This window comes from Temnothorax curvispinosus, unplaced genomic scaffold (assembly GCF_003070985.1).
Source record: "Temnothorax curvispinosus isolate PA1 unplaced genomic scaffold, ASM307098v1 QBEX01010285.1, whole genome shotgun sequence".
Lineage (NCBI taxonomy): Eukaryota > Metazoa > Arthropoda > Insecta > Hymenoptera > Formicidae > Temnothorax > Temnothorax curvispinosus.
Genome location: NW_020220065.1, coordinates 140,893 through 161,021, shown reverse-complemented (window position 1 = coordinate 161,021; position 20,129 = coordinate 140,893). Strand labels below are relative to the sequence as shown.

General features: G+C 45.2%; 1 protein-coding gene across 1 annotated transcript in view; it reads left to right on the top strand.

The window, feature by feature from the left end:
- Positions 1-402: 402 nt before the first annotated feature.
- Positions 403-20,129, top strand: part of LOC112459999 (protein jagged-1) — a 41,465-nt gene continuing 21,738 nt past the window's right edge. Inside the window, exons 1-2 of the mRNA XM_025024402.1 lie at positions 403-1,667; positions 17,426-17,722. Of these exons, the coding sequence (XP_024880170.1) occupies positions 1,620-1,667; positions 17,426-17,722 (345 nt within the window). The 5' untranslated portion in view covers positions 403-1,619. The remainder of the gene's footprint in view (positions 1,668-17,425; positions 17,723-20,129) is intronic.

Here is a 20,129-nt window from a genome sequence, read left to right as displayed (position 1 = left end):
GAGGCCCGCAGGCCGGCCTGCGGCTCTCCGACTCAGTATCCCCGGAGCGACCGAGTCGTGTACCCCGCGGACGTTACTGCGTTTCCGTGCTCCAGCGTGCGCACACGGATTAACAAGTGGTATAGGAACGGTACACACGGACATCGCCGCGCATTCATGCACACGCACACGCACACGCGCGCACGTGCACACACACACGCGTCTTTGTGCACGCCGGCTACCGAGCGGCGGCGTGCGTGCGTGTCCGTGCACACATCGAAGGCGCGTTGCACGCCGTATTATACGCACACGTTCCCGCGTACGCCGGACACGTGCACACACCTGTTCGCCGCGCGTTTCCGCGGCGGCGCCGACGACGCCGGGCGGCCGACTCTCTCGCGGGTTCTCGCGGTGTGTCACGCGTGTGCGTGAGGCAGTGTCACACGTCTCGTTCTCCCGACGGTAGTGCCCAGATATCGCGTTTCTCTCCCGAGGATCTCGAGGAAATCGCTTCTTTAGGACCGCAGGATTGTTACTTGTGTGAGTGAATTGGGGTGCGCGACGAGCGTCTTGCGACAATAAACAAATTCATTCAAAAGGTGCGAACGACTCCCGCGAAGATTTCTTTCTCCTCCCTTCGTGCATCGGGGATTAATTGACGCATGGAGTGCGAATGGAATTATCTGATAGCTCGAACTCCGAGTCGTTCTCGTCTTTCATATGCCGCAACGTGCCTACAGATTGAGGAATCGACCGGCGAAAATCAGTGTCAGATCCAACCGTAACTACGTGTCCGGGAAGGAAGAATACACGCGACGCTACCAACTTTCCAAATTGATTTCTACGAACTGTCGTATCGCTCGTACACGTGGGACACGTGCTGGACGTCGCGACTTGCGCATCGAGAAAAGCAGGTGTCGAGTTCTGGAGTAGCGCGCGTGCGATCATCAGGCTTTTGCGCGCGCAGTCGCTTTCTCCTGTCCGATGAAAATTTGTAGGCACGAGTCGTGTAATTAGACGCGATTAGTCTTGCACGAGGACCGACGAACAACGAAGCGAGTGAGTTGCAGGACGAAGAAAAAAAAAGAGGCGTGAGAGAAAAGGACCGTATCACGGCGATCGTGGTTGGAGTATTCTCGAGAGCGAAAGGTACCTGTCGCGTCGCGAGAGCGGTACGCGAAGAAGCTTACGCGAGTCTCCTCTTTGAATGTCGCTTATGCACGGGAAAAGTGAGGATTCGAGGATCTTCACGGACGAGAAACGGCGGAGAAAAACGCACGCGAGTCTACCATTCATTCACCAAGTGTTGACGAGTGTTTAGTGCTCCACGGAAAGGAGAAAGGATCGTTCCTCCCCGCGGAGGACACAGGCCAGTGGATATTCGGTGTTGGTGCGCGGACCGGAAAAATCTGAGTGCAGTGTGCCGATAAGAGATCGATAATATTCGGTGAGAGTGGTGAGAAAAAGGAAGAGAGAGGAAGAGAGAGAGAGAAAGAGCGAAGGATACGTACAAACGGCGCGACGGGAAGACAGTGGAGGATTCATCGAAAGCGCGGAGGAGTGCTCGAGGGAGCGGCCGAGGAGTAGCAGCAGGGGATATCGATGATATGCGGTAGTCGAGGGATTCCCCAGGGAGAGACATGAGGGCGGCCGCCACCTACGTCCTGTTCCTTGCCCATCTCATACAGGTACGCGCCGCGACACACGTCGCCTCCACACCTTCCTCCGATTCACCTGGATAACTCTCTCGCGTGCTTCACTTCGCGTTTCGAAACGGGCGAAAAGAATCGTCTGAAATGTCAAGCAATAATAGCTAGATATCGTCGCCCTCGGGGTGTAACTCGATGCAAATACAAACGAGCTAGTCAGAGAGGAGATGAATAGAATAAATTATTTTGTAGGATTAAACAGGTTGGCGGTATAGGCAATACGTTACTTTTGAAATAAAACGTAATGTGGTACTCTAATTCCGAAAATTATAATTTTAATTATTATGTCAAAATTGCGTTTATTGTAATTTAAAGTAGACACGCCAGTAAATTACAGTTACAAATCTGCAAACCTATAATCGACCATATTTATCATCTATAACATGAATTTAATAGAATACGACAAAGTATGATATATTTACAAAGTATAGAAAATCATGTATACTTTAAATCTTTAAAAGATAGAAAGATGGACTTTTATAATGCGCACATATCAAAATAACTGAAACCTCTGATTGCTACGTCCAACTTAGCAATGTAAGCCCCGTATGGCCACTGCAATATCTTTCACTGCAGGCATTTAAGGCGGCATTTAAGAGCTGTAAAAAGCACAGCATGCGAGAAGATCACGGTATTATTTATACTAATAATCAGACATAATCAGCGCGAACGCGCACTTTTTATAGTCTCTGCGAACGACTGTTTTCGCGATCGTTAAGACATTAGATTGCGTTATAACGTTGTACGTTTGCTCGATCGTCAGCAGTAAAGCTTCACCCAGTCGAGTGAAAAGTATCCCCTTCTTTCGTTTTGCGCGGCGACACAAGTGAGATCGGAAAAAAGAGCCAATGGGTATTCGAACAGGTGATGCAAGCGTACAGAACGCAGCGTACATACATACCCCGAGGCGTACGTTCGCAAAAATAAACAGTTGTACGTGACAGGCCATTACGATACACATTTATGTATGATTGAACTCAAGTCTTTTTCATTGCACGTCTATCAAGTAGGTTTTTTCTCGTATATAAACGCCTCTTAAATTAAAACTTTTATTGTTTACTAATTAAAAACATAGATATAATTGCTTTTATGCAGCAAAACTTGCTCTTGACGCTATCCGCGAAACGGCAGAAATCGATTATAATTTAACGGAACATCAGTGACTCCAAATATTTGTACGCTTGTACATATCCCACCATTGGATTATGATAATGTAATAGAAAATACCCATACTCGATTTACGAGTACCGTCTCGTTATCACTATGATTTACACAAGATCTGCTACCATCGCGTATCGGAAGTTAATTTGCAAGACAGTGCGGCGAGATTTCCATACCAGTCCCCGCGACCATTATAGATCATTGCGATCTCAGCGCATAGCGTTGGCTCCTTTCAAATGCTCATAGTTTACCGCTTGCATCACCGCACAAGGTGCTATCATGCGTGATGTAGCATCTGCGACGCGAGGCCGTTCTCACGTACGTGTTTTGATCTCTGGCAGTCTTCCGCCTTGGGGTACGATCAATGATACAAAACCAATCGCACAAAAGTAACACAAAAACGATTTTATTATAATCACAGCTATTTTGATCTCGAAGAAACTTAATTAACATGCGCGTGTGTGACACATCGGAGTTTAATTGTCAACAAATTTTTTTCTTTCTTTGAGAGAGAAAGAGAGAAGCCAAGTTCATTTTTCATTAACATACAATTATCATACATTAATATACAATTTAAATAGAAGAAAAATAATTTTATAATATTTACAGTAATATTATGATTTAACTTTATAACGGAATTATCATTTCCAATATTAAAAATAAAAAATAAAACATTCCATAAATTTATAAATTATGAGACTAATACTTAATAATTATTTTCTCACGTTCTTATTGCTTCTATCACAATTTTTATTGCTTTCACATATGTACCGGCAAAGCCGGCTTTTGCATAATATAGCCGGTTACACGATGTAGGTGATAGCTAAATTATTCATCGATAAGTTATAACATATAACGATGTTTGAATATACATTACAAGACCAAATTAATTAATTAAGATTATCGCGTTTATCAAAATCATGTTGACCTCAGTTTAATTAGTAAAAAACGGTTATATATTAATCACTTACATATTACAAAACTAGCAAACTGCTGTAAAGTGAAGCGATTAGATAAATACGGGCGAGAGAGACGGTGATTCACTTAATACAGTTTATTAAATTACTTATGCCCTTAGATATTGACACGATAAGAAACTCCTTCGTCATTTTGCAACTTTATAAAAGTAGCACCTGATATATATATATATTTTTTTTTACAGATTAATATATTCTTACTTTCAATGTTAAATAATTATAAATATGTTCATTGAATTGTCATCAGGGAAAAGTAGGTTCTGACTCTTGATGGAATTAATAACTAAGAAAAACTATGATTGTTGCTACACCTTGCGTACAAGGACTGCTTAGAAATGCGACTGAGTTTCACATCAAAGAAACAAGATTTCATTCTATTTCGTTGGATATTAAAGCACGATCGGAATTCGCTTCTAATGAATCGGCGTCTCTTTGTCCTCGTGATCGTCGGCTGTGTTTCTGTATACCACGGTATGTAATATGTCGTTGGACGACTATCTTAACGCGTCTCTCCCGCGAGTTGCACAAGGATAGGAGGGCGGCGCTACATCCTTCTCCTTGTTCTCAGCCAGGAGAGATTACGCACTTACTGCGTAAGTATAGTTTTTTTGCGGATGTTGCCCCGTCACTCGCACTTTATAATTTTCTTACTGCGTCTTTCCTCCGTATTGTGCACTATCTCGGATAGCCTCGTCCGGGAATGACATCAATATCGCGCAGTCTTCGTTCGCACTGCAAACTTACGTTTTTCTATCGAATAGTTGCCGTATATATGTATAATATTTTTTTAACTCACAAATCATGGACTCTTTAAGTTTGACTCTATATTTAATATTAAACTGACATATCAAATATCTATATAGCTTATTTTCTGTCTACGGATTGCTTAGCACATCACCATGTATTATATTGTATTGGAATGTATGTTAATATAGTAATTAATAAGAGTTATGTATTTTGACCAAACTGACTTTAATATCGAAGATTCTTAACTCGACGTTTCGTAGTAATTAATATTAAATTTTGTCGCGCATATGCGGGTATTTATTTTTCCATGAATTATTACAATTCGCGTGTATAAAATTTTAGCATCTTAGTTGCAGGCACGCCTGTAAACTTGTCAATAATGTATCAATTTATTAGAGACTGTTGAATTTTCGGCGCTGATTATAAACTTGAAATAGCAATGGAAAGAAAATTCTGTGATATTACGCAAAATTTATATATTTTTTAAGAGACAGCGCGCACTACAATAAAAATAATTATAACTTCTTTCTCTTCTAGCTATTCCGTTGTTTCGCCGTGGTATCTCGGAAAAGAGCCGCAATCACGAGCGAAAATGATTAAATTATAAATATCAAATGTAAATTGCCGGGTTAAAGTATGATGCGTGTGTTCGAGCGAGGAGGCAAGCAAATCCACGCTTCCGTAACGATCGACAATTTCGGTCGAACCCGACGAATAATGGGAGCTTAGGAGCCGGAGCGTTGCGGAGCCTCGCTCCGACCTGGAGTTACCGGGGGTCACCTCCTCTCCTGGACCCTCTCTCTTATAAATGACTTTCGAAGAACGGGCCGCGGTAGAGAAGAGGGTTCCCTCGCCGCGTCCGTCCGTCGTTCTCTCGATGATTTCGACCTAGTGCAATTAAGCCGTCGCCGCCGCCGTTGCTGCTGTTGCTGCCGCATTGTGTGCGCTGCTCTCTTTCAATTACAGTCCGAACGGAATTACCGTTATAACGTGTGATGCCGAAAAAAGTTCCTCGAAAGCGGTTCCGAAGAAGCGCATATCCCGCGTCTGTTAGATTCATGCCCTTTCGTGTGTGTCTCTTCGACCGTGCCCTTCCGCGTGTTCTATTTTAAAAAGGAACATCAAATTTGAGAGAATTTCTCACGTTAAGACATCTCGTCTTTCGACTAAAAAAAGTTGATTAATTGCTTAAAGTGTACAAGTAGTTTTTCCAAAGATATATTAATTTAATGTAGGAAGAACATTAGTTACTCCATCCGTGAATTTCACCACATGGCACACTGTGATTCATGCGCGCGAAGAGCGCTAGCTGCGAAAAAAATCGCGGGAAAATATACGTGAACCTGAGAAAGGGAACTTAGCCTTCGCACGGTTGCGTTGTAATTTGCAAAGCGATTACTTCCGCGCAATTTCTTGCGCGATTCTCGAGACTTTCCACGTGCGCGCAGCTGACGCTTCCTACGGCCACGGCAATCGATGAGCCCGCGATTGAGATCAACCCGGAAGTAGGCGCGTGATTTTTTTTAAATGTATATATGATGAAACGATTGTGCTCCATACTTATAGATCGTTACTGAAACATATGGCATATGGGAAATTATCCTTGTAAATACTGATGTATATCTTTACAACACTACTGTTACGTTACTCGTGATATCGTAATTAATTAATTAACCAATTCTTTCTAAAGGCGAGATATCTTTAATGTGATAGAAATACTTTTTCGATTTTGCATTTGCATTATCAGTTTCGCGTTTTTACAATTTTTTCACTTTAGTCTTCACAGTTCTCTACAGATCGAACATTTCATTTTATTTTTATTCGACATGAGTTACGGCGCGCAATCGCGGGTTAATCGAGCGCGATCGACTTCGGGCTGTCTGATTAAAGACGATTTCACGGGAAGAGCCACGGCCTTGCGGATCGGAAGGTGTTGATGTGGCCTGACTAACGAATATCGAAGCCACCGGACTGACGGATCGGCCGGTCGGCTTTCTCATCGCGATTTTCCGCGGCGGAGAGATTCCGCGACGATCGCGGACGATCGGCACGATCGGTGGAGGAAGAGAGACGCCGGTTTATTAAGCTTGAAATTGCACGAGGCCTCCAACAATTATCGTAAACCCCCGTTATGGATTCCCGGTGCTGGGGATCGATCCGCATTCGTCTGCATATGTGCAGCGAGACGCGTGAGATGCACCTGAGATTCGCCTCGGCCCGACTTTTATTGGCCGCCGCCGCCGCGAGATGATAATTCATCGCGTCTTCTCCATCGCCGCGGCTTAATTATCCGCTAAACGCACCGTGGACTATCATCAACTCTCATTCAATATGAGAAACATAGTTTATACAGTTGCGCTGCTCGACTCTGATTCCGACCGTTAAGTGCATCCGCGATTTTTTCTATTCTTTTAAACAACTAGCAGCTCTCTCTCTCTCTCTCTCTCTGTCCTTGTCGATATTCTACATCATATTATTATTGTAGTTATTGACGCGATCCAGTCACTTACGTTTATGCCTTCGACCAACTTGACAATTACGTTATTGCTTGGCGCACGCGAATACGCGTTACGTAATTGTGTACTTTCACTGACGTTTATTGAATTATTATAATAATCTTGAATGCTAATTCGAAAAGTAGGTATAATTGCATCTACTTGTGGAAACGAATAATTTTTGCATTTCTCTTTACGAGCTCTTACGTAATGCAATATATTTTTGCGTTGTTATATAGCGAGTAACGATAATGATTATTAGTACAACGGCGGAAAATAATTGACCGTTTTCAGCAATGCGTCTCTAACTTTCTCAGCATCTGCAATTTTTATATGTTTTATAGGTTTCCATTGATATCTTGGACAATTTGCCGTGAAACTGTATTGCCGATCTTGTCTCTCACAGATGTGCGCGCTGTCGCAATTTTCTCAGATAGTTCTTACGGTCGTTTAGACAAAGTCGTAGGCCTCGACAAGAAAGTTTCATTCGACGTGGAGCGCGGAGTATAATTAATCGAGCGTGATTGATTAACTAGCCGATTGATTAACTCGCGGAATCTCGAATCACGATTATTTCAAGCATACAATCGCCTCGATCGGCCGCCTCAGTTCCGGCGCGCCGGGCCGGGCCCCCCCGAGTTTAGAAGAACCTGAAAGTCCACTGAGACCGTAATTACACGCTGGCGCGATTATGGGTCTCTTTGCATCGCGCCAGCGCTGACGTTATTTCGAGGTACGAGCTAATTAACATGAGCTCTTTAAATTCGATCTATCGCGCGGTCTTAATTAAAATCTGCGGTTACGCATTTGCCGCGGCAGACTGATGGCTCGAGTTCTTCCGCGTGACAGACGCGAGATAAAGCCGAGCAAGACGTATATTCGTCCTACGCTACTTGCGTTTCTTGCTCAACGACGACGACGACGACGACGACGATCTGTTAAGCCGGCGCGCCCGTACCTCCTTCCGCTTTCGTCCTGAGAACCGAGGATTTTCTCGCGCATCTCTCACCTCGATCCATCTTGTTCTCTTTTCTTTCTTTCTTTTTATCTCTGTTACCATTCCATTCCGCGTTCGATCGGCGTGGCCAATTATCGATGTCAGGAAGAGAACGAGGAATGCTCCAGGATCCTCGAAAGTGAAAACTCCGGTTAACTAGAAGGATGTGCGGTACAATGGCAAGATCCGATGCCTCCTCGATTTACACCATGTAGAGTGACGAAGGCAATAAGAAAAATTGGTAATGACGAAAACAAAGTTCGAGAAGAAAATCAAACAAAATATTAATCTCGGACCCGGCGAGGAGGACTGAAGAAGCGAGGCGCAAAGTGTGAGAGAACGGAAATAACGCGGAACGCGATGATGGCCGGGGTGTAAATAGGGAATCCTTCGGGGCAGAAGAAGCGCCTTCCGCGCGAACGAGAGCCGCCGGGCGAGGACGTGCGGTGGGATCCGCGAGGAAAAAGCCGTGGCGGGGAGAAACGAAGGGCAGGCCGGGAAGAGATGAAAACACAGAGAAAGAGAGAGAGAGAGAGAGAGAGAGAGAGAGAGAGAGAGAGAGAGAGCGCACTGCACAGCAGCCGAAGCGGAGCCGGGGCCGGGTTAAAGCGAAGCGTTTAGCCGGCGGTCACGCGAATCCCCTATAAAAATCAGCCCCGAGGCGGAGAAGAGGAGCGAGCAGCCTCGGCGAATGCTCGGCAGATAGACAGATAATGCGGTCCGGTGGCGTTGCCCCGTGTGGCGTGGCGTGGCGTGGCGTGGCGTGGCGCTGGGGGCCCCGTCCTGACCAACATGGTACCCCATGGACCACGGCGGCGCACAGGTGCGTGCCTGCGAGTCCTTTTTCCCCCTCGGCTCGCCGCGCCGCCGATAGGAAGGAGCAACATCAGGCGGAGAACCGGAGCTCGCCGCCGAGCGAACCTGCACGGAGAGCTTTTACGAGTTCGTGGAAACGAGCCGCGAGATGCTCCTCACGAGTTTCGAAACGCGCCGAGTAATGGGGCGCGCTCTCTGTGATACGGCACGAATGCAGCGCACGATGGGAATTGCCGAAGCAGCACGTGACGATGTGGATATTAATTCCGCTAGTTACGCCACCGAGTTTGTTCGCAGCTTCTTCGCGCTTATTGCTATTTACTTGTTTTGATTTAATTTCTATTGTGTACAAGTACCCGGTATAGAAACTAAATCTTGTTGCGACAGAGATGACAAGAAGGAAATTATATTCCAATGGCGGTTTGGGCGGTCGTCTCGACATGATTACCGGGGCGATTATCTTTTTTCCCCGACATCAGCACAATTTCTTTTGATTGATGTTAATCGGATTTTCTTGGTCGATCGCTCCGTTATTCGATCGAAAATAATGGGTAAGAAGAACGAGCGCGAGAAGAGCAGTTCGTCAGTGCGGGAACCGCGCGAATACCGCCTCGAGAGAAGAAAGACGCGGGGGTTTTTTTTCGCAGATGCCTCTGTGCTTCATTGGCCGCCTCCAGTTTTCTTGTCTTCCGCCGACGACGGCCGTGGACAAAAGAGTGGACGATTCGATGAACGTCGACAGGTGTGACTGGTGAAAACTGCGAGGCGGAGCCCGTTAACAGTTACTCCATTTCGCGTTGCGTTCCTCGACGAAGTGTCGCGCCGATGTGTAGAGATATGTATTTTAATATCCCCTTGCCTTCTCCGCGAAGATACGGCTTCAACCTGATACGCCATATTATCTTTGCATGCGAAACCAATAAAGCCCTCAACCGCGTCTCTCTTATTATATATTATAAATTATAATTGCTATACAGTTCCAACGAGTCAAATCACTCGTTGGAATTATATGGCACTTATCATCGAACGGTGAGTTCCCCTTTTACATCTCATCTTAAATGCATAGTGTGTGCATTTTGCATGTTACATTTCGCGTACATGAATAGCACACGCGACAGAAATATGCGTAACGCAAACGGCCGGCCGTTTAGGAGGATGACGTAGCGGGATTTATCGCCGGCGGCGTGTTTTATTTGGAAATTTCAATAATGAGACTATCTGAAATTCAAACGGGGGAGACTCCGTACGATCCCGGCTCGTTGCTCATTTTCGTGTTCACTGAACTCGAGCAACGTCGATTATGATTAACTGCGCGCCTTAACGCTTAGTTCGCTCCACCAACCGGGCGACGTTTTTCCTTTTAATTTATTATCGCGTTTCGTCCCACTCGACTTACCGCCGTAATCGCTTAGCCACTGTCGCGAGAGTACTTACACAACGTGTAATCGGTAATAATCGCCCTCGTAATCTATAGTCTGGTGATTAGAGACTACGGACACCGCTTTCTTTTCGCTATACTCGCGGATCAGCGCGTCGGTCTTTTGTGCTGAAGACGGCTGATGCTTCGGGCGGTTCGGCTGATTGTTTTACACTTCCAATTCTTTACCACGAAAAGTGACCGCGAAATATAATCGACGAGCCAGGATAAAACGCGATTTACAAGGTTATGATTTTGTGAATTCGAGAGTAACGCCCGCAGTGGCAGTTCATAATTGAGTATGAGCAAACGATCATAAACCTTGTTATATATGGTCGTTCGTTTATAATTAATTTTAGATATTAAAAAAATTTTTAAGATACAAATCATAGAGAAATTTTAGAACAAATTTTCTTCTAATTGTTGGCTCGGTGCTCATTTTAAACATCATGTAAGAACGCACGAATTTCCGAAGAATGCCGGATTAAGTCGCAATTACTGACTCGGAATTAATTACGGGGGACGCGAGAACAGACTTCCTCTTTGGAAGAGGAAAACGATATATGAAACGATAATCGCTCGACTGGAATAAAGCGATCATTATTGAGATTTTATCGTACGCCATCCGCACACTTATCAGTTAATAGAAACGAAACCGATATATCTGCCTGCATTCAGGACAGACGCCTTGCGTGTAAAAGCGTGTAAACGAAACAATTCCCCAACTCACACCTGTTGCCGCCGGTTTCTCGGATCCACGATCCTCCGAGGCAGACAGGTAGAAGACGTTCAGGCTGAGCGGACCACGGCCGATCTTTTCAGTCCGGCCTTCGATCGGGTTTCAAACGTTCTTTCGACCGGAGCTAACAAAAGTTCATCGATAACGACCTGCCGTTTAGCTGCAACGATGACAAGTTCCCATGAGTCTTCCCACGACGAATACGATATACCCACTCGTCAATCGTGTCCGATTGAGATCAGAAAAGCAAGACGTATATAGTGTACCCGCACATTCGCGAAAACGTTCTCTCGATAAATCTCCTCGATTTCCAGAGAGGAGACCGAGGGGAACGGCTTTATGGTTTTATAATTGTTTTAATCGTTTGGGAAAATATAAGGCATATGCTCATGAAAATTTAATTCTGCCGGTAAGCGGCGGCGAAACGGGAACTACCTGTCTTATAATTATCGCAGGGAGGTAGATATTACTTGAATTTTATTACCCGATCGATGGAGTGTCTTAAATGCGCTCTTTATGGCTAAATCAAATTATTGCCTCAGCCGTGGAAGAATGTGAAAATGATAGCCTACTTCGAGGAGTTATCCCCGCGATTATTAATTTCAGCGCTTTTAACGATTACAGTTTTACCGAATGCTCAGCGAATTTTACTAATCATGTGATGCGCCTTAACGGTTTCAAAGCCGTCGACATACTATAAAGCAGGTACAATTAAATTGAACGATGACATTCCTTTTCCTTTTATTAAATGGTATCTAAGAACACATGCCGCAGGAAACGCCGCGTCGAGGCATAATCTCGAGTAAAACATCCGGTCTTTAATAGACCTGTAAGAGAGATATTCAATCACAGGCTCGGATGTTTCGATTCGGATCTCTCTTGCCTACCCCGAGCAATACAAGATGATAAAGGGGGAAAGCGATGGGGGATTCGCGAAACTTCCCACGCAAAGACTTTTTAATTATTTCGGTAATTTGTGGTCAGGTTAAAGGTAGTCTGGCGGGTTTGCCGAGTGGGTAGCAAATAATATTAAGTATAGGTCTCCCTATCTCTCGCAGGGAGAATGAAGAGAGAGATATATGGACCGTAGGGGCATGGCCTAAGTCCGTGGTACACTGGGGCAGCGCACCAACACACAAGCCTGTAAAACCGTGAGCGAAGGCGAGCGCGCGAGACACACAACGAAGCGGAGTGCAGAAACGAGACGTGCAATACGGACGGCCGACACGCACACACACGCACACGTGCACGCCCGAGCGATTTGTCCGTGCAGATTCTACGGTATAAAATTAAATGGTGTTCGGTAGGTCTATTTCACTCGGGCAGGTAGCGGCCACCGGTAATTACTACCTACGACTTGGGAGCTCAGAGATAAAATGAAAGGCCCGGACGATTTTCGAAACCGAAATCGCGGCAGTCCCTGATGCGGCTGTTGCCGTTGTTGCTGCATGCTGCTGCTGCTGCTCCTCGCTTCTATTCTTCCTCTTGCCAATTTTCTATTTTTGCTCTTGTCCTTCCTTTCCTTCTGCAATTCGGAGTGATCGATCGCGCCATTTGGCTCGCGATCTCGCGATGATCGGCGAGATAAAGGGATGATAAAAAATATGTAATTTCCATTGCTTTATTAATGTGCAGGATACGAGAGATTATATTTACGTAATCAATTTTAGGAGATTATTGCGCCGCGCGCCTTGTCGCGATTCCTTTTTCTTTATTTGGGCGCATCGATTACCGGGGATATCGTTCGTTGCAAATAGTTTAAGGCAACGCCGAGGTACTTGGCTAATTTAGCTAATTTAGATGGAACTTTTTTTGCAGGCGCGTCGCCGTTTTCCAATTAGCGTTAGCATCTAATGATAAGATACGGGTACTTTCATCGATGCGTCCCGTTGCGTCGCCAGACGGTAGCGGATTCGCAATTAAGATATTAAAGGAACACTTCTCTTCCGTGGGTTTACGTAATCATAGCCGGGTGTAATTACGTATTTACATAATTACATATATGCCGTACTCGTTTACGGCACCCTAATGAGATCGGTTGATAACAATCGATTTGTACATAGCGTACTTTCTGCATTTATCCACTTTTTAAACTTGTTTATCTTCGAGTTAAGTGCAATGATTACCAACCATAAATCGGTATGCATCGAATTTTATAATCTTACATTTTCGTACAATATCCTCGATTCCGACTGCTACCGATAATGCTATTGTGTGCAAGAAAGACTTACAATTAGGCAAGAAAATATTATTGTACTTAAATAAATATTGTCACCTTTTTATTATTTATCTATACATTTATTATTACTTAGCGATAAAATTGAAAAAATTTACAAACTGCGACGGATTTTCAGCGTGAGAAAAATTGTGCAAATGCGCCAAGCGAATTTTTCGAAAGCGGCATGTTCTGATTTTCGCAGACGCGGCTTGCATCGGCAAATGAGTTTCCTCGGAAAGGGGCAAGAACAAAGGAAGGAGGAAGACGCACTTGAAGAGGACACGGTAGAGTCGTTCCTCAGTATGCGTTCCGCGAGCGTTTTTTTCGGCCAGCCGGGCGAATTATTCGTACTTCGCGAGTTCTACGAGAATGTATATAAAAGTAGGCGCACTGAGGTATGGCTCGCTGCACCTTGGTTATGCGGAAAGGAAAGGCTCTTCTCTGACGAACGCTGACCGACCGACCGACCGCCGCGCAAGCGAACGCGCACACACAACTCACATGCAACTCGCTACTACATATACTGAAGGCCATCATTTTGTTCATCTTGTGTATATTCACACACACACACACACACACACACACACACACACGCGCACACACACACACACACACACACACACACACACACACGCGCGCGCGCGCGCGCGCGGCTAACGTTGCGACAGGTTACAAAGATGTGCACACTCGCAACGAGAATAAGATGCCATCACATGTGACCAAAACGGACAACGTGAGAAATAGTTATTACTAATTTTTACAACGTTGAAAATGGCTCAATGTGATGCCGAAATATTATCCGGAATATTATCTTGTAAAAATTAAAGTAAATTACTTTTAATCTATAAAATTACGTTGTACTCTCATAGCTCTTTAGTTACCACAATTTGTTAGTTTATTATCGAGAGCCTTAAGTTAATTTTTCTTTTTATTAAAAATTTAACTTAATAGTTTCCGAAACTTAGACTGGACCGCCAGATAGGTATGTTCATCGTTAAGAAAGTTAAATTTCAAACATTTTCCAAAAATATCTCCTTCGATTTCGTCATTGAGAAGGTAAGAATAATATAGTGTATAATTTAAAAAATAATATTTTTTTATGTAAATCGTGAAAACCTGTTTAATGGACAATAAAGTTATTATAATGTACGTATAATATAGTTAGAAAGGGATGAACTTTCAACCTAATAACCGCGAAAGCGAGCGTCGCTGCGAAAGACGAAAGAAATAATCGCTTCGCAGATAGAAGGCGCGGTACCAGGATAAAGGAAGCGATCGTTAATACGAGGTGTCTCCACTTTTATTACACCTCGGCAGCCCCGAGAAACTTCAATTATCGTTGGGTGACGGTCGACCTCGATGAGAGAATCTGAGATACAGACTTTGGCTGGAATCTTATATATAGAAAGAAACTGGAATAGAGTCCTTAATATATACTACGTTATACAACATCATTAGTACACTTTAACTTTTTATACATTTTTTATTTACAACACGATAAGTACAACATATCACTGATTATTACAGCATTACATAACGTTTACAACACTAATATATCGTGGCATTATTTTATGAGAAAAAATGAAAGCGTTGTCGAAATATTAGGGGAACACTTTTTTCAATCTGGTGCCGAAATTTTGTCGAGCCAAAAAATTCTGGTCGCGTCCGCGAGCGATTCTCTTGAGCATCTCCCAGTCGAGGCTCCGTAAGCGTCCATCCGCGACTGCGTCGGAAAGGCTCTTCCGCGTCGGCTAACTTAAAGCATCTCCAGCTTGCTTGTCGTCCGACAATTTCTCGTCGGCACGTGAGCGGACTGTGCAAAGTTTGCGGAGCGCGCGTTTGCAAACGCTCACGCGCGTTCGCTCGCCAGCAAGAGAAAGAGAGAGAAAGAGAGAGAGAGTTTCTATCGCTGGACCGCACGGAGGCAGGAGGTTACCGACGAAGCCGAGAGAGCCTCCAGAATAAGTATGCTCGGCTAATAAAACGCGTACGCGCGCGTCGTTACACACAGCGTTCGCTTTCCAAACAAACGCGCGGCTCTCGTCACCGCGCGCACTCGGAAACTCGTACCGACGGGATTTATCGCCGTACGGACGTCGGTCGTCGGACGTAAACGCGAACCGCGACGACGACGGCAACGACGATGACGTCGACGTCGAACGTCGTCTTATGACACGACACTAATCGAAGAAAAAGAAAAAGAGAAAGAGAGAGAGGGAGGGAGAGAGATTTATCTTTTATTTCTCGACATACAAAAAGCACCGGGCGATGTTAATAGACGTGCATGATGCTGCGGGGATAGTTATTACTATTGCCGAATGGGTCGGGTTAACGCGAGGATAAATCGCGATACTATTTTTACGGCGATGGGATCGCATATACGCGAGGTCGTCTTCGCGATCAACAGCTTGATCGTAAAGCACAAAACGCTCGTTTGAAATTTATTGAAACGAGCCTCCTTCCGTGCGTTCCACCGCGGAATGATGCACGATGGAGCGGATTGCCTCGCAGATTGCAATATTTTGAATCTTCTCTAAATACGATTCAACTGTTATTGAGGTATTGAATTTATTTCGTAAATAATGATAGCCATTTTCTTCTAACAATTTCTCCAAATTGCTGCAAGTGTACATTACTACGCGTGTCGTTAATGTCGTTATGCGAGTCAAAGGCGGCGAAATTACGCGGCTTGTCTACTTGGACGAATTTCTATTCACCTGCCGTGCGCGCGTATTGTCCGAACGTACAAAAGATCTGATTCGTTACGAATTCCATTGTGTTATCGGCTCCTTCTCTCCTCCGCCTTTCTTGAACCGCGCGCGATTATCGTCACGCGGACGATCGCCGAGGTACCTATAGTTTTGCTTTTCAATTATTCTCTGATTTATCCCCGACGTCTCCCGAACCGGAGCCGCGGGAGCTCAGCGCCCGCCGTGCCGACCCGTTAAAATGTCATTCGCGAGAGACGGGCTTATATAACGTAAAGGGAAACGCGTTATGGAAAGCAAAGGCCAGCAGACGATCCTTTGCGCTTTCTACCTTCGATCTTACTCTTACGATAATTACGTGTACCGTGTATACGTATACACACGTGCACGAACACGTGCATGCACCGTGTCGAACATACCCTATACACGCACTCGCGGTGTACAGTGCAATCCCATACTCCTACTCATAGCTCTTTAAGTGAATTTAAACTATAACAACGTCACTTTCTCGAGAAAGCAGTTTTGTATAGACTATCGTTACCACGTTAATTTCTAAAAGTAGGTATTCCTAATCGATTCTAAACAATTAGACAATGTATTATCACAAAATAAAAAAGGGAGATTAAAATAAGACAAATTGTGAATATATATTTAATTTTTATTTCTGTCTTGACACATGTTTATATATTTGGTATATTCGGATTACTATTAAACTGCTTGTTGTTATCCGAATTTGCGTATCAGGAACTCAGATTCGCAACGGGTTAGGAAAAAGTAATCATTCATTATACTTATAGGATGTAGAATGTGTGATGCGTATCGCGCGTAACGGCACGCAGTATCGCGGCGAGCTCGAAAATTGCGCGGCCGTGATTGCAGTTTCGAAACTGCTCGATTTCTTTTCCGAGATTGGCCCGAAGCTGCTACTGCTGCTGTATTCGATGCATTCGCCTGAGGCCTCTGTCTTTCTCTCTCCCTCTCTCTCTTTGTCCTGAGATGCTAACATGAGATTTCCGTTTCCACGATACGCAATAATGGACAGTAACCCGAGGCCTTTTCAGGTTCCCGCGCTTGGCGCAAAAGCGGGAACCGTATTTAACGAAAAAGTCTTTCATAATATTAGAAGAGGTTCCTCATTTCTTCCCCTCTCTCACTTACGCTTCATTTTCTCTAAATTTCACGATTTACGAAACAAACTCCTAACAAGTTAGTGAGAAACAAGTAATTCCGTACTTAACAAGTCGTTATGCAACTCTTATAGCATATATGTGTAGCATCTATAGGCATAGATTAGATTGTTTTATCTGAGACGGCAGAAGTTCTTTGATCCTAAAAGCGTTTTCTTCTATTAGAAGACATATTCAACATAATATAATGTTATCACGATAATAATATGAGAATCAAAACACGAAATGGTCTAACAAGTTGAGTTAATTTTAAATTTTTATCTGCTGTGTTGCAGGCAACAACCGCGAGTGGATACTTCGAGGTGCAGATCCTCTCGCTGACGAACAACAGGGGCACCCTGGTGGACGGTAGATGTTGCGGCGGGGGAGGCGGGGGCGGAAAAACAGAATTCCCGCCCTGCACGACGCCCTGCTCGACAGCCTTCTGGCTCTGCCTCAAGGAGTACCAGTCGAACGTCACCGCCATCGGCTCCTGTAGCTTCGGCAACGTATCTAGTCACGCCCTCGGCCCGAACACTTTCACCCTCACCGACCCCGTCACTCTGCAACTCCACTTTACTTTCCGATGGACGGTGAGTCGTTATTTCGCAACAGCCTACAGCCTCTGAGCTTCTGTTTTTTTAAGCATTAATTGTTATTCGCATTTTCCCCTCATGGTGCAATATAAACGTTGCGCAATCTCATGTTAAAAAGATTTCGCGAACATGTTCGATATTTAATTTTGATTTATGAGTATTACTATGACAAGTACTTTCTCATTTATGACGTTCGCTAATATTGTTTGTTTAATACGAATTCAATGTTGACGCTGTCAGATGAGAAATCAGACAATCGCATTTAATCGCTAAATACACGTCGAGAGGCAGTCCGAGAGTCGTTCGAGTGCCGAAACACGCGCGGCACTACCTAATATCCGTGAGAACGCGCGAACGTCGGCTGAAAATCCCAACCGGTCGCCGTTACACCGCGCGTATAACGCACGAGGCGACGAGGCTTAATTCGATGTCCCGCGATTAATGACGCCGCACGGTGTACATATATACGGGACCGTAATTTTGTTTGGTCACCGGCACAATGAACGTCGCGCCGAAAGACGAACGGGCGGAGAGGATGAAGTCGTAACGAGGGGACGACACATTCGGGCTTACGAATCGGCCGCCACTAGGATCATTTATCATCGACGCCGTGACACGACGCCGACGGAGAACGGCGGCGTCTCATTAGCGACGCCGCCCCCGGGGGCCACTGTAAATATATGTATGTAGGTGTGTGTATGTGTGGATATACCACGGCGATTACCTTCTTTTCCCGTTTCGAGCTCCCATTCTCGAAATCGCCGAAAGCTGGCCGAGTGTGAATCGCGAATGGCGAACGGCGCCGCTCTTTCGCAACGTATAAGGCTAACGACCAGCGGCGAGTAAGAGTCCGTGCGCTTATAACTCGCATTATATCGCCGGTCGGATGAATCGCGAATTTCTAGCCCCCGATTTCCTTTGTCTTACACGGCGAGAGAGAGAGAGCTATCGAATCCGCGCGAGGGATTTCCGGTCCGCTGGTCTCCCATCCGCGCGAGTCGTTGCGTAGAATTCCAGTTTGGTTCCAGTCGCTTGGCAACTCCTCATCGTCAGTTCCTCCATCTCTCCCGCTGCGTTCCTCTTTCTCACCACGCTCTCTCGGTGAACTCTCGCTGCGAAATTTTTACGATCGTTCACCCACGTTGAATTTACCTTGTCGCTTTTATCCGCGGCACACGGAATCAGTTCGCTCGACTGTGAAGAGCCGACGGTTTTACATACGAATTTTGTAATGCTCGAAAATCGCGAGTTTTCTACAAGGTGTCACGCCAGATAATTTCGCGAGATAATTGTCTCGTATTTAAAAGATAATGAAGGAAAGCGTGTAGAAATTATGCGACTTGAAAAATAACATTTAAATAATTGCAACGTTAACGTAAAACGCTCTATCTATTTAAATAATTATGTACATTATCGTGCACTAGAAAAATTCCCGTCCTTCTTGGGAGCCGGGAGAGTCGTCTTGTCGGTACCCAATTAGTAGCGCACCACCTACGACCAGACCGCCGTCGTCGTCGTCTAACGTAATTACGGCATAATGTACGAGCGATTTCGATGCCCAAACAGTCCTCTCAAGTGATGCCTGGAGTGCGCAGGCGAGGCGTGCCCTCGCGAGACCGGGTATACTCACAGGACCGTCGAAAGTGCCTCCTTCAGACGACGATGGGTTCGGTGGGTGCCTGACGGGTCCTGAAGGGTACCACGCTCGAGTAAAAACGCACCCGTTGTATCTACCTACACGCGTCCGCGTCGTCGTGAGTTGTTTGAAGAGCGCCAGTCTTTCTGTTTGTATATTTCATAACTCGCTCGCGGCTATCTTCCGAGAGGCGACCCATCGCGCGACAAAGGGGCTCTAAGGCCCTGTTCTCTTTTTCTGTTTTTTCACCTATTTCTCTCTCTCTCTCTTTTCCTCTCTTCTCGAAGAACCGCCGCCACGACGAAGGGTATAAACAAAAAAACCCTTAAATTGCTTCCCTTTCGTGAAGTATTTCTCCTCATCCCGCTTTCGACGCGCTACCTTCGATCATTTAGCGCTTCGCCGGTCTAATTCAATTATGCCGTTGCTGCGTAATAAAGAAAAAAATATATATGGAAAGCATACAGGTGCGCGAGAATGTGGGCATGTTTGCGCACAACGAAATATACGTCGAAATAAGGGGTCGAAGGGGAATAAGAGGCGCGGAGAGATAAAAGCCCGGATGCCTCGGTATCTCGCGTACTCGTGCGTCGTGAATGTAATAGCCATAGAACGGTTTTCACGTGGTACCCACCGTGGAAAACGGTAAACTGCCTGACTTTCATCGTCCTTCCGCGGATAATGCCGTCATTATCGTGTCCGCTGATTGAATACGGTATATATAATCTCGTCCTCTCGACCAGGCACCGAGACACGTCGAGTGAGCGG